The 14,697-nt window shown below is 45.8% G+C and overlaps 1 protein-coding gene across 1 annotated transcript in view; it reads right to left on the reverse strand.

Annotated features, from left to right (window-relative positions):
* LOC129840021 (mucin-5AC-like) overlaps window positions 1-14,697 on the reverse strand; it is a 54,704-nt gene that overhangs the window by 22,989 nt on the left and 17,018 nt on the right. The window contains exons 2-3 of the mRNA XM_055907824.1: window positions 13,186-13,923; window positions 12,801-12,882 (exon numbers count right to left, since the gene is read on the reverse strand). Of these exons, the coding sequence (XP_055763799.1) occupies window positions 12,801-12,882; window positions 13,186-13,822 (719 nt within the window). The 5' untranslated portion in view covers window positions 13,823-13,923. The remainder of the gene's footprint in view (window positions 1-12,800; window positions 12,883-13,185; window positions 13,924-14,697) is intronic.

Genomic DNA, 14,697 nt, shown 5'->3' on the forward strand with positions numbered 1-14,697 from the left:
GAGTTGTATGGCATTGAAGCTCGCCTGGAGGGTTGTTAACACAGTGTCAAAAGAAGGGCTAGAAGTATACAGAATAGTGTCGTCTGCGTAGAGGTGGATCAGAGAATCACCAGCAGCAAGAGCGACATCATTGATGTAAACAGAGAAGAGAGTCGGTCCAAGAATTGAACCCTGTGGCACCCCCATAGAGACTGCCAGAGGCCCGGACAACAGACCCTCCGATTTGACACACTGAACTCTATCAGAGAAGTAGTTGGTGAACCAGGCGAGGCAATCATTAGAGAAACCAAGGCTGTCGAGTCTGCCAATGAGGATGTGGTGATTGACAGAGTCAAAAGCCTTGGCCAGGTCAATGAATACGGCTGCACAGTATTGTTTCCTATCGATGGCGGTTACGATATCGTTTATGACCTTGAGCGTGGCTGAGGTGCACCCATGACCAGCTCTGAAACCAGATTGCATAGCGGAGAAGGTGTGGTGTGATTCGAAATGGTCGGTAATCTGTTTGTTGACTTGGCTTTCGAAGACCTTAGAAAGGCAGGGTAGGATAGATATAGGTCTGTAGCAGTTAGGGTCAAGGGTGTCCCCCCCTTTGAAGAGGGGGATAACCGCAGCTGCTTTCCAATCTTTGGGGATCTCAGACGACACGAAAGAGAGGTTGAAGAGGCTAGTAATAGGGGTGGCAACAATTTCAGCAGATAGTTTTAGAAAGAAAGGGTCCAGATTATCTAGCCCGGCTGATTTGTAAGGGTCCAGATTTTGCAGCTCATTAAGAACATCAGCTGACTGTATTTGGGAGAAAGAGAAATGGGGAAGGCTTGGGCGAGTAGCAGAGGCGAGGGCAGTGCTGTTGTCCGGGGTAGGGGTAGCCAGGTGGAAAGCATGGCCAGCCGTAGAAAAATGCTTATTGAAATTCTCAATTATAGTGGATTTGTCGGTGGTGACAGTGTTTCCTATCTTCAGAGCGGTTGGAAGCTGGGAGGAGATGTTCTTGTTCTCCATGGACTTTACGGTGTCCCAGAACTTTTTTGAATTTGTGTTGCAGGAAGCAAATTTCTGCTTGAAAAAGTTAGCCTTGGCTGTTCTAACTGCCTGTGTATATTGGTTTCTGGCTTCCCTGAAAAGTTGCATATCACGGGGGCTGTTCGATGCTAATGCAGAACGCCATAGGATGTTTTTCTGTTGGTTAAGGGCAGTCAGGTCAGGAGAGAACCAAGGGCTATATCTGTTCCTGGTTCTAAATTTCTTGAATGGGGCATGCTTATTCAAGATGGTGAGGAAGGCATTTTAAAAAAATGACCAGGCATCCTCTACTGACGGGATGAGATCAATATCCTTCCAGGATACCCCGGCCAGGTCGATTAGGAAGGCCTGCTCGCTGAAGTGTTTCAGGGAGCGTTTGACAGTGATGAGTGGAGGTCGTTTGACCGCTGACCCATTACGGATGCAGGCAATGAGGCAGTGATCGCTGAGATCTTGGTTGAAAACAGCAGAGGTGTATTTGGAGGGCAAGTTTGTTAGGATGATATCTATGAGGGTACCCGTGTTTACGGAATTGGGGTGGTACCTGGTAGGTTCATTGATAATTTGTGTGAGATTGAGGGCATCAAGCTTAGATTGTAGGGTGGCTTGGGTGTTGAGCATGTTCAAATTTAGGTCGCCTAGCAGCACGAGCTCTGAAGATAGATGGGGGGCAATCAGTTCACATATAGTGTCCAGAGCACAGCTGGGGGCAGAGGGTGGTCTATAGCAGGCGGCAACGGTGAGAGACTTGTTTTTAGAGAGGTGGATTTTTAAAAGTAGAAGTTCAAATTGTTTGGGAACAGACCTGGATAGTATAACAGAACTCTGCAGGCAGTCTTTGCAGTAGATTGCAACACCGCCCCCTTTGGCCGTTCTATCTTGTCTGAAAATATTGTAATTGGGGATAAAAATGTCTGAATTTTTGGTGGTCTTTCTAAGCCAGGATTCAGACACGGCTAAAACATCCGGGTTGGTAGAGTGTGCTAAAGCAGTGAACAAAACAAACTTAGGGAGGAGGCTTCTAATGTTAACATGCATGAAGCCAAGGCTATTACGGTTACAGAAGTCATCAAAAGAGAGCGCCTGGGGAATAGGAGTGGAGCCAGGTACTGCAGGGCCTGGATTCACCTCTACATCACCAGAGGAACAGAGGAGAAGTAGGATAAGGGTACGGCTAAAAGCTATGAGAATTGGTCGCCTAGAGCTACTAGAGCAGAGAGTAAAAGGAAGTTTCTGGGGGCGATAAAATAGTTTAAAGGAATAAATGTACAGACAAAGGTATGGTAGGATGTGAATACAGTGGAGGTAAACCTAGGTATTGAGTGATGATGAGAGAGATCTTGTCTCTAGAAACATCATTGAAACCAGGTGATGTCATCGCATATGTGGGTGGTGGAACTGAGAGGTTGGATATGGTATAGAGAGCAGGGCTAGAATCTCTACAGTGAAATAAGCCAATAAACACTAACCAGAACAGCAATGGACAAGGCATATTTACATTAAGGAGAGGCATGCTTAGTCGAGTGATCAATAAGGGTCCAGTGAGTAGAGGTTGGTTGGGGTCGTGGCGATCCAGACAGCTGGCCGGGTATATGGCTATCGGTAGCAGCATAGGATGGAGGTCTGTTTGTAGATACCTCGTGCGTTTCCGTCGGTAGGTTCCGTGTAGTGGGGTTTTGTTCAGATAGCAGCCGATAAGACAGCTAACGATTAGCGGGCCTCAGATGAGCGTTCAGGTAACGTCGGGACGGAGGTGCCGGTTGGATAAATCCCTTGGGCAGATAACGTCGGCAGTCAGTCGTGAAGGCCCGGTGGGGTTCCGTATCTGCAGCAGCAACAAAAGAAACGGGTCCGGATGGTGATGGAACTCCTCAGCTGGCTAGCTCCAGCATGATTTGAGTTTGCTCCGGGGTCGACGTAAGCCAATAGTCACACGGTATGCAGCTAGCTAGCTGCGAAATCAAGGTGCAAGTGTCCAGAGCCTGCGGTTGGAATCCGGGGAAACTGAGAGAAAAAAAAGTCCCGGAATGCTCCGGTCCGAGTCGCGTTGCACAAAAGTGCCGGTAGATTATCGAGCTAAAGGAATAGCTGATGACCGCAAAACGTGGGCAGCTGAAACACCAACGCTAGCCAGCAAACCGGCTAATTTCGGGGCAGCTACAGATTAGCTTCTGGCTAGCTATCGGAGTAGCTTCTGGTTAGCTTTCAGGCTAGCTTCTGAATTAGCCCCTGGCTATCTTCCACGATGAATTTTCAGATTGAGGTAAATAATACTTATTGTAATTGGTGAAGCGGGTTGCAGGAAAGCTTTTGCAGGAAAGCTTTTGTGGTTGAGTTCTTGGATAATAAAATAAATAAAAGATATGTGAAGAAAAGGTGTAAATATATATATATACACAGGACACGACACGACAATACGGAAAAAGACGTCTGAACTGCTAAGCCACCTTGGAATTTATTACAGTGGAGACTTCATCTTGATGAAGGAAGCGGCTAACAAGTTTACGCATTAGTCTTCTCTGGCTGTTATTGGGTAATGTTCTTTAATGACTTCGCTTTGTAGTGCTCTTCTGGACCGCTCTGCCTTCCATGTTGACAATTACCTGCTTCCTCTTGGCCATCATCAAGTATTTTCTTTAGGTTGATCATCTCTTTGGTCCTCTCTAGCAGCTTATCTTCTGTGTAGCGCAACTTTGATCTCAATTTCAATAGTGTTTTCTTTCTTCTGTTCCTCTTTTTGGGTGATTCCTTTGGGGTAGATGTCTTCATTGGTCCTGGTGTCTGTAGAGATGTCTCTCTTCTTTTAGGAGTTGCGTTGATGGCAGGGACATTTACCTGCTGAGGTGAGAATGGCTGTTCTCTTGGGGAGGATGGGTCTTCTTGAAGATTTTGAATAACTTATTCATTTTGCTTCTTGAACATGTTGAAGTGTATAATCTTCCTCGCTTGGTGTTATGTCCAATTCAGTTTACTGTTTTTCTTCTGGAATACCTTTTTTGAAATTTCCCGGCACTTTTTTTCTTCATGTTGCTTCTTTGTCAGATCTTGAGTTTTGAGTTTACAATTTTGCTTTCGTTTTTGATATCTGGAAATGGAAAGGAAGCATTACATGAAATGAGCATGTCTCAAAACATGGGAAAAAAATATTACTGTTATGGACACGTCATCCTATAGTAGAGACGGAATGGCTTACTGACCGTGTGTGTGTGCGCGCATCCTACAGTAGGGACTGAATGGCTTACACTTATACTATAGGATGATGTCCACACACAGTCTAAACTAAATGGCTTACTGATTGTGTGTGTGGTGGATGTTTGGGTACACATGAGTATACTTCCTAACACTGTAGGGTATTGACTTCCTACAGACACTGTATGAGGGCGTAGGCTTCCTGTAGACTATATATACTAATTACGCTTGTTGTAACCTCCAACACCTAACCTCTCTTTCGCCTTCTGTACTCTTCCAGCAGTTCCGGGTTGATGTCAACTTTTTCTCAAAATTGTCAGCCTATCCTTCGCTAAAGCTTTCTTTTTGTCACTTGCTGACTGTCTGCAACTAAACAGGACAGAAAGCAAAATATCAACAATTAGTAAATCATATTTAAATTAATAGTTAATTATAATTTTATTTTATTTTTTTAAATAGTCTGATTAAATTCTCATTACCGAAACATGTTCTCTACCGCAACTGGCCTTAAATTGCAGTGTTACGTGAGAATGGTGTTGGAGAATGAGGAACCTTTATTGTCTATCATGTTTTGCTAACAATAGAGAAGACATGACAAAGCAAATTTTTACTCAATGTACAGTTGAAGTTGGAAGTTACCATACACCTTAACCAAATACATTTAAACTCAGTTTCACAATTAATTAACTGACATTTAATCCTAGTAAAAATTCCCTGTTTTAGGTCAGTTAGGATCACCACTTTATTTTAAGAATGTGAAACCTTAGAATAATAAGAGAGAGAATGATTTATTTCATCACATTCCCAGTGGGTCAGAAGTTTACAGACACAATGAGTATTATGTAGCATTGCCTTTAAATTGTTTAACTTGGGTCAAACGTTTCCGGTAGCCTTCCACAAGCTTCCCACAATAAGCTGGGTGAATTTTGGCCCATTCTTCCTGACAGAGCTGGTGTAACTGAGTCAGGTTTGTATGCTTGCTCGCACACGCTTTTTCAGTTCTGCCGACAAATTTTCTTTAGGATTGAGGCCAGGGCCACTCCAATACCTTGACTTTGTTGTCTTTAAGCCATTTTGCCAAAACTTTGGAAGTATGCTTGGGGTCATTGTCCATTTGGAAGACCCATTTACGACCAAGCTTTAACTTCCTGACTGATGTCTTGGGATGTTGCTTCAATATATCAACAATTTTCCTCATGATGCCATCTATTTTGTGAAGTGCACCAGTCCGTCCTGCAGCAAATCACCCTCACAACATGCTGCCACCCCCGTGCTTCACGGTTGGGATGGTGTTCTTCGGCTTCCCGCTTTTTCCTCCAAACATAGCGATGGTCATTATGGCCAAACAGTTCTAGTTGTCTCATCAGACCAGAGGACATTTCTCCAAAAAGTACGATCTTTGTCCCCATGTGCAGTTGCAAATCGTAGTCTGGCTTTTTTTAATGGCGGTTTTGGAGCAGTGGCTTCTTCCTTGCTGAGCAGCCTTTCAGGTTATGTCAATATAGGACTCGTTTTACTGTGGATATAGATACTTTTGTACCCGTTTCTTCCAGCATCTTCACAAGGTCCTTTGCTGTTGTTCTGGGATTGATTTGCACTTTTCGCACCAAAGTGCATTCATCTCTAGGAGGCAGAACGTGTCTCCTTCCTGAGCGGTATGACGGCTGCGGGGTCCCATGGTGTTTATACGTGGTACCTTCAGGCGTTTGGAAGTTGCTCCCAAGGATAAACCAGACTTGTGGAGATCTACAATTTTTTTCTGAGGTCTTGGCTGATTTCCTCATGATGTCAAGCAAAGAGGCACTGAGTTTGAAGGTAGGCTTTGAAATGCATCCACAGGTACACCTCCAATTGACTCAAATTATGTCAATTAGCCTATCAGAAGCTTCTAAAGCCATGACATCATTTTCTGGAATTTTCCAAGCTGTTTAAAGGCGCAGTCAACTTAGTGTATGTAAACTCCTGAATCACAATTCCAGTGGGTCAGTGAATTATAAGTGAAAATCTCTAAACAATTGTTGGATAAATTACTTGTGTAATGCACACAGTTGATGTCCTAACCGACTTGCCAAATCCATATTTGTTTGTGGAGTAATACATTCAGACAAAGCTGGACAAGTGAGACAAAGCTGGACATTTTCATTTCTGCTGAAATGAAAATTTCAGCAGAAAATGCAATACAAGAAAAATTAATTCCTATGTTGAAATTACTCTGTTCAAGGTAGAGAACACATCTTTATTATATTACTAAATTACATGTTTTATATTTAAAGTCATTACTGCCATGGTATTTTAACAGTTTCATGAGAATGATCCAATAACACCACAATGTCAAATATTTGACTAGGCTATCTGTAATTAACATCCAATCACATTAACCATTACTCTCTCGTGGGGAATTCCACTAACGGTCCGTACGTAGCTGCTGCTCATGCCGTTTGCTCGAAAAGGTATCAAATGGCAACAAAAAAAAGGCCCGCATCCATAGAGTACCAAGTACCAAGTACTGGTACAACCAGTACTACACCTGTCGACGACAAGTTGTTCCGCTTCCACGAGCACATCCAATGCTAGCATCAGTAATTCTACATGTGTTGTTAGCCCAGCTAGCATGGACACTGACAGTTGTGAATCTGATGCAGCCGAAGAGCTACTGCCCCCTTGACCGGGAAAGCACTGAACAGACAGGGACGGACCATCGAAAGAGGCGCAAATATGATGAGAAATACATTGATTTGGTGGTTCACTTATATTGGGGGTAGTGCCTTTCCTCGGCCACAGTGTTTTATATGTGCAAAACTAATGTAACAACTCGATGAAACCTTCACTCTTGCTCAGACATTTAGAAACAAAACATGCCAATTTGAAATAAGTTTGAGCGAGAATTAGTACAACTTTTGAGTAGTACGACATGTATAAAAGCAACAGATACCATTAATAAGAAGGGGGTAGAAGCATCTTATATGGTGAGCTACCGAGTGGCTAGGACAGGCAAGCCCCATACTATTGTGGAGGACTTAATTCTTCCTGCTGCCGTGGATATGGCCGGGACAATGATGGGGGAAAAGGCCCAAAAAACTATACAGACAATGCCTTCATCAAACAACACTGTTTCACGACGCATCAGTGACATGGCAGGAGATGTTTTGAAACAATTACTGCTTCGTATACAAGCCAGTGAATTATATGTGTTACAGCTGGATGAGTCAACAGCCGTGGCAGGCTTGGCACAGCTCCTGGTGTTTTTCCGTTACGTTTATTAGGCGATCAATTAAGGAAGACATCCTCTTCTGCAAACCACTGGAAACCAGGAGAGGATATTTTTAAAGTACTGGACACCTTTGTGACATCAAATGGATGGTCAAGATGTGTTGGTATCTGTACTGATGGCGCAAAAGCCATGACAGGGAGACATAGTGGAGTGGTAAAGCGCAAGCAAGCAGTTGCACCCAACGCCACTTGGGTACAGTGCAGCATCCATCGAGAGGCTCTTGCTGCCAAAGGAATGCCTGACAGCTTGAAAGACGTTTTGGACACTACAGTGAAAATGGTTAACTTTGTTAAAGCAAGGCCCCTGAACTCTCGTGCATTTTCTGCACTATGCAATGATATGGGCAGCGACCATGTAGCGCTTTTACAACATAAAAGACTGGCCTATCTGGGTGATGTTTTTTCTCACCTGAATCTAGGATTACAGGGAATCTCTGCAACTACACTGCTCAAAAAAATAAAGGGAACACTAAAATAACACATCCTAGATCTGAATGAATTAAATATTCTTATTAAATACTTTTCTTTACATAGTTGAATGTGCTGACAACAAAATCACACAAAAATTATCAATGGAAATCAAATGTATCAACCCATGGAGGTCTGGATTTGGAGTCACACTCAAAATTAAAGTGGAAAACCACACTACAGGCTGATCCAACTTTGATGTAATGTCCTTAAAACAAGTCAAAATTAGGCTCAGTAGTGTGTGTGGCCTCCACGTGCCTGTATGACCTCCCTACAACGCCTGGGCATGCTCCTGATGAGGTGGGGGATGGTCTCCTGAGGGATCTCCTCCCAGACCTGGACTAAAGCATCCGCCAACTCCTGGACAGTCTGTGGTGCAACGTGGCGTTGGTGGATGGAGTGAGACATGATGTCCCAGATGTCCTCAATTGGATTCATGTCTGGGGAACGGGCAGGCCAGTCCATAGCATCAATGCCTTCCTCTTGCAGGAACTGCTGACACACTCCAGCCACATGAGGTCTAGCATTGTCTTGCATTAGGAGGAACCCAGGGCCAACCGCACCAGCATATGGTCTCACAAGGGGTCTGAGGATCTCATCTCGGTACCTAATGGCAGTCAGGCTACCTCTGGCGAGCACATGGGGGGCTGTGCGGCCCCCCAAAGAAATGACACCCCACACCATGACTGACCCACCACCAAACCGGTCATGCTGAAGGATGTTGCAGGCAGCAGAACGTTCTCCACGGCGTCTCCAGACTCTGTCACGTCTGTCACATGTGCTCATGTGCTCAGTGTGAACCTGCTTTCATCTGTGAAGAGCACAGGGCGCCAGTGGCGAATTTGCCAATCTTGGTGTTCTCTGGCAAATGCCAAACGTCCTGCACGGTGTTGGGCTGTAAGCACAACCCCCACCTGTGGACGTCGGGCCCTCATACCACCCTCATGGAGTCTGTTTCTGACCGTTTGAGCAGACACATGCACATTTGTGGCCTGCTGGAGGTCATTTTGCAGGGCTCTGGCAGTGCTCCTCCTTGCACAAAGGCGGAGGTAGCGGTCCTGCTGCTGGGTTGTTGCGGTCCTGCTGCTGGGTTGTTGCCCTCCTACGGCCTCCTCCACGTCTCCTGATGTACTGGCCTGTCTCCTGGTAGCGCCTCCATGCTCTGGACACTACGCTGAGAGACACAGCAAACCTTCTTGCCACAGCTCGCATTGATGTGCCATCCTGGATGAGCTGCACTACCCGAGCCACTTGTGTGGGTTGTAGAATCCGTCTCATGCTACCACTAGAGTTAAAGCACCGCCAGCATTCAAAAGTGACCAAAACATCAGCCAGGAAGCATAGGAACTGAAAAGTGGTCTGTGGTCACCACCTGCAGAACCACTCCTTTATTGGGGGTGTCTTGCTAATTGCCAATAATTTCCACCTGTTGTCTATTCCATTTGCACAACAGCATGTGCAATTTATTGTCAATCAGTGTTGCTTCCTAAGTGGACAGTTTGATTTCACAGAAGTGTGATTGACTTGGAGTTACATTGTGTTGTTTAAGTGTTCCCTTTATTTTTTTGAGCAGTGTATATTCAATGTGCGGGACAAAATTGAGGCTAAGAAGTTGGAGCTCTTTTCTGTCTGCATTAACAAGGATAACACACAGGTCTTTCCACCATTGTATGATTTTTTTGTGTGCAAATGAACAAGCTTACAGACAATGTCAAGTGTGATATAGCAAAGCAACTGAGTGGATGCGCAATTACACAGGTACTTTCCCGAAACGGATTACACAAACAACTGGATTCATTATCCCTTTCATGCCCTGCCTCCAGTCCACTTACCGATATCTGAACGAGAGCCTTAATGAAATTGCAACAAGCGGTTCTGTGAAAATGTAATTTAATTAGAAGCCACTGCCAGATTTCTGGATAGGGCGGCGCTCAGAGTTTCTTGCCTTGGCAAATCGCACTGTTAAGACACTGATTCCCATTGCAACCACGTACCTATGTGAGAGTGGGATCCCGGCCCTCACTAGCATGAAAACAAAATACAGGCAAAGACTGTGTTGAAAATGATTTATGACTGATACTCTCTCCAATACAACCCAACATTGCAGAGTTATGTGCATCCCTTCAAGCACACCCTCCTCATTAACCTGTGGGGAATTATTCACAATTTTTGATGAACAAATAAAGTTATGCAAGATGGCTAAATAAAGAGCAAAATTATATTATTATTAGTGCCCTGGTCCTATAAGAGCTATTTGTCACTTCCCACGAGCCAGTTTGTGACAAACTCACACTCATTCTTATGTTTAATAAATGTTTTGTATAGTGTGTGTGGCAGGCTTACAATGATGTCAAAAAAACAACATTTGAGAGTGTGCTGACCCTGGAGCTAGAGGGGGTACGCAGCTGGAGGCTGAATGTTTGAAGGGGTACGGGACTATAAAAAGTTTGGGAACCACTGCATTAGGGGATTGGTGGACTCATTCACCTGGGGTACGTTCAGTAGGGAAAACAGTAGCACAACATTTTGCAACAGAAAGAAATGAGCGTTTGTTACTGGACAAGTTCAGGTAGAGCATTCCACTTTCAACATGTTTTTGTCCTACTGAACACAACCCAGCAGTGTGTGTGCCAGAAGTGTGGCAGGCGAGACCAGGTGTTAAAACAGCTCTGCTATGCCTCAAGGTACCAGCACATCTGCTAACTTAGTCGACAACCCTTTTCCCTTCAATCCAATACCATAACTCAGCCTGCCACACTACCCAATCCCCTTGCCAACTGTATCCAATCATCTTGTTCTGAGGCTCCCGTCCAATCTCACTCACCCTTGTTGCGGACCGTTCGCCTCTAATATATTGATTTATGCTTCATATCCTGTACAATTTATTTCACCCCTTAGGGCAATTAATATGAATAGTTTAAGGAACCCCTATTTCTCTGACAATGTGTAACTATGGCAACGTATTATAGGCCATTCTTTCATCTCGTTTTGTATTATGGCCTGTCTGACGTTTTAGTTGTCGTTGCAGGTGGTGAAACGGAACAGTAATGTTATATATGAGCCCCGTGCCGCCTGCCCTGCTCATAGACTCATGACTAACGGAAGAGAGCAGCAGTCACAGCTATGGCTGGGAGAGGCCTGTTCACCAGCCCTGGCTCACCCAGGGAGGCAGGAACAGGGCCCAGCATGGATGGAGAGACGGTCTGGCTGCCACCCGCGCCTGTCGTCAAACACAAGCAGCATGCTCTCACACACAACCTGCTTCTCCTGTCGTCAAACACACTGCTCCTATTGTCAAACACGCACTGTATGTTCACACACAGTGACCTGCCGTTTCTCTATGTCAATCCATCAAAAAATCACACCATCCACCCCCCACATGCCTGGCAAGTCGTCACACACAGAAAAAAAGCCTGATGTCACAATGTTCCAAAACAAGTGTCATTCCCTCTGGGAAAGTCTTACAACCACAATCCTGCAGCTGAAACCATCCCACATCTGCATAATTCAAAGGATAAGGACACTGGGATACATGCATTAATAAGACATGCTGCGATTAAGTGCCAACCCGAGGCCAAACTAGATCTCCACTCCACAAGTGGTGCCAGTTTCAAGTCCAACACATACACCTGTTAAAACACCAGCTGAAATTAACAACTCGTACTTGTCCTTAGTCCAACTAAAGAGGGGGTGGTAAAGCGGTGTGTGTTCCCGGATTCAACTGGTTTGAGTCAGTTCAATATTTCGTCTCAGAATAAAAGCAGAGCATTGGGGAGGAAGTGGGAGAAGAGAAATCTAATTGAAACTAAGAGCTGAACAGTATGTCCTGTGGAGCACTAAGTGTGGATTAATCGCGTAATTGGTCAGATGCTCGATTAAATTCTGGGTCCATACACATTAGGAGAAGATAGGTTTCGATCCATGGTCTAACAAAGAGCTCCACCCACTCTCTTTGCAAGTTACGGGCAAGTCTACGGGCCAAATGTCCCCTCTCGAAATTCAAAAAATGCAAACACCTATGAAATCTTGATTTGGCCAAAGCACTGGAACTAACGCTGCTCTTTATCTCACGCGCCGTTGTCTCATAACAGATCTACGGTACCATTTATGTTTACATAGTCTGTCTACAAGAGATTAGATGTGGAGACATAATACTGTTCAGTGGGTATATCTCAATAGTCTAAAAGAACCTCATCTCCTCTCCATCAAGAGACGAGGTTGCCACTAGACCATTACAATTATTGAGACACCCATAGAGTTGCTAGAACATCCCAGTGAATAACACCTGCCCTGGTGGGGGGGAGATAACCCATGTTATTCAGTAACACTGTGGTGCTGACTGGGGCAGTGTGAGATCGTGCTCTTCTGTCTCAGGTATATTTCTGTTCGTGTGACTCAGAGTAGACTAGGGGTGCGTCCCAAATGGCACCGTATTCCCTATAGAGTGCACTACTTTTGCCCAGGACCCATAATGCTCTGGTCAACAGCAGCGCAAGATATAATATAGGGTGCCATTTGTGACACAGTGGGAGACCTAATCCAATAACAGACCGGCGGGACCCACAATGGCCATTTTTCAACGACATTCCATTTCAGCTCCTCGCAAAACAAGTCGGTCACTGATCCGATTTATCGAGTGATGCCTTTTGTGCGAAGCGGCTCCTCAGATCTTGGGTGATTGTATTATGTATGCGATGGGAGAGGTTCTTTTTTAAACTATAAACAGTGCCTGGGTTCCCCTCCCCCCTCTGAGTTCATTCAAATGTGCACTTTCCGGCCACAAATGGCACTGCACGGTAAATCACTTTGCATGCCCGGTGGTGGTACTGGCTCGGGATAGGCTGCCTTACCTGGTTGTCTTGGAAACCAGTGTCCTATCGGGTTTGGCCGCAGCTGAAGTGCTGGAAGGCTTGGGGGCAGCATGTCTGGAAGCTAGAGGAGAGGGAGAGTGAATGAGAAAGTGCATGAAGAGAGAGATGGGGGGAGGAAAAAGGTGGGATGAAGATGAGGGGTGGAGGTGACGACTGGGATGAAGGATTGGTGTAGTAGGAGTTGAGAGCAAATATGTCTGCAGCCAAGCACAGGTGGGTTTGTGTGAGCTCTAAAACACATAGGACAGTAACTAAAAGACTCAACATGGGACAAAGGAAAACAAAAGCTGTGTGTCTAACCAAAGCATGGTTAAAAAGAAAATACTCAGCAGTATGTGTGTGTGTATAGTCTGTGGCTGCTCACCTGTGGTTTTGGGTCTGGCCCCAGCCCCATTAATGGGCACAGCAGCTGGAGGTCTCCTCGTTGGAGTGCCAGGCCCCGTCGCCGCAGTCCATGTAGCGTTGGTTGGCCTGGTAGCAGAGGTGGACCTGGGGACTCCGACAGCTACCTTAGTTTGGGTCCTGACAGTGGAAGCCACGGACCTCTTTGTGGCTGCAGCCGGTGCTCCAGCTATAGTGGTGCTTCTCTTTTTGTCCAAAGCAGCTTTCTTGGCCAGGTCACTGGCTGAGGACTTTAATCCATTGGCTATGTGGCTTGGGGCCGTGCCCGGACGCGAGGTGCTGGGTCCTGATGCCGGACCCGTTGCGGTCTTGGTGCCAGCTGTGCCTGGCCGTGGTTTAGCCAAGCCCACGGTCTTAGCCTTGGGTCTGGGGTCCGCTGCTGCCTTGCCATTGGCCCCATTGACCTCCTTGGATGCAGAGGGGGCTGTGGGGTTTTCAGGCTGCGCTGCGCTGTTCTGGGTGTCTTCAGGCTGTGATGGAGAGGACGGGGAAGTTGAAGGAGCTGGTTGGGTGGGAATCTCGTCGGTGGCCATCCCCTGGGCCGAGGGCTCGGCTCCTACGGCTTCTGTGGGCTCCATGGCAGCCCCATCCGGTTTCATCCTTTTGTAGGCCCGGCAATGGTCTCACTCACCGGATCCAGCGGCTCACAAACGCACTGAACCCGGAGTGGAGCCAACGTCCTCTCAACAACCTCACGGATCTGGATGGGGAGAAGAGCGATTCATAAAAGGTTGAAATTGGTGTGAGAAAAAAACATGTTTATCATAGAACTGGTAGCAGAAGTCAAGTATATTATCAGAATAGCCACACATGAAATCATGCAGTCGAAGACGAGTATCATTTTAAAAACATTAAAACCAACGGAAATGCCACGAGGCACATGATCTCGCCGAGGAATGTGAAACTATTGGAAAAACACGATGAGAGCAGCCAGGGAAGCCAACATGATGCTTTGTTTCTAAATTGCACAATCACTCACACTGTCTGATAGCAATACAATGTGAGGATCACAGAGACTGAGAACAGACACATTTACAATCCATGATTAAAACTGCTATTGTCAGAGTACTACAAAAAGCTTGACCTGCAATAACAGAAAACAAAACGTCCTTCAGGCAAGGCCTTGCAATCTCCTGACAGTCCACAGGAGAGAGAGTCTGGAAAACCAGGACCACATGTCCCATTTGTCAGGGATTCTGTTGTTCGGTGCTGCCAGCCCAGATGCTGACCACGATGACAGCCAGCGATTATTAAGAAAAGTCATACGCTGGTTCTGGGAGGCCTCAAATGGACAATACTGTGCAAGACAAATTTAGAGCATGGATGGACGTTTGGGTGGGGGGTGGGGGGGTGAGCAGGCTCTGGGGATCATTAGCCTTACTGGAGCCCCTCAACCTGACAGGCTGCCTTCCCAAGCCAACATGGCCTCCCCTCCACTGCTTTTTCTCATATACTCTACTTTCCACCACCCCTT

This window comes from Salvelinus fontinalis, chromosome 40, assembly GCF_029448725.1.
Source record: "Salvelinus fontinalis isolate EN_2023a chromosome 40, ASM2944872v1, whole genome shotgun sequence".
Lineage (NCBI taxonomy): Eukaryota > Metazoa > Chordata > Actinopteri > Salmoniformes > Salmonidae > Salvelinus > Salvelinus fontinalis.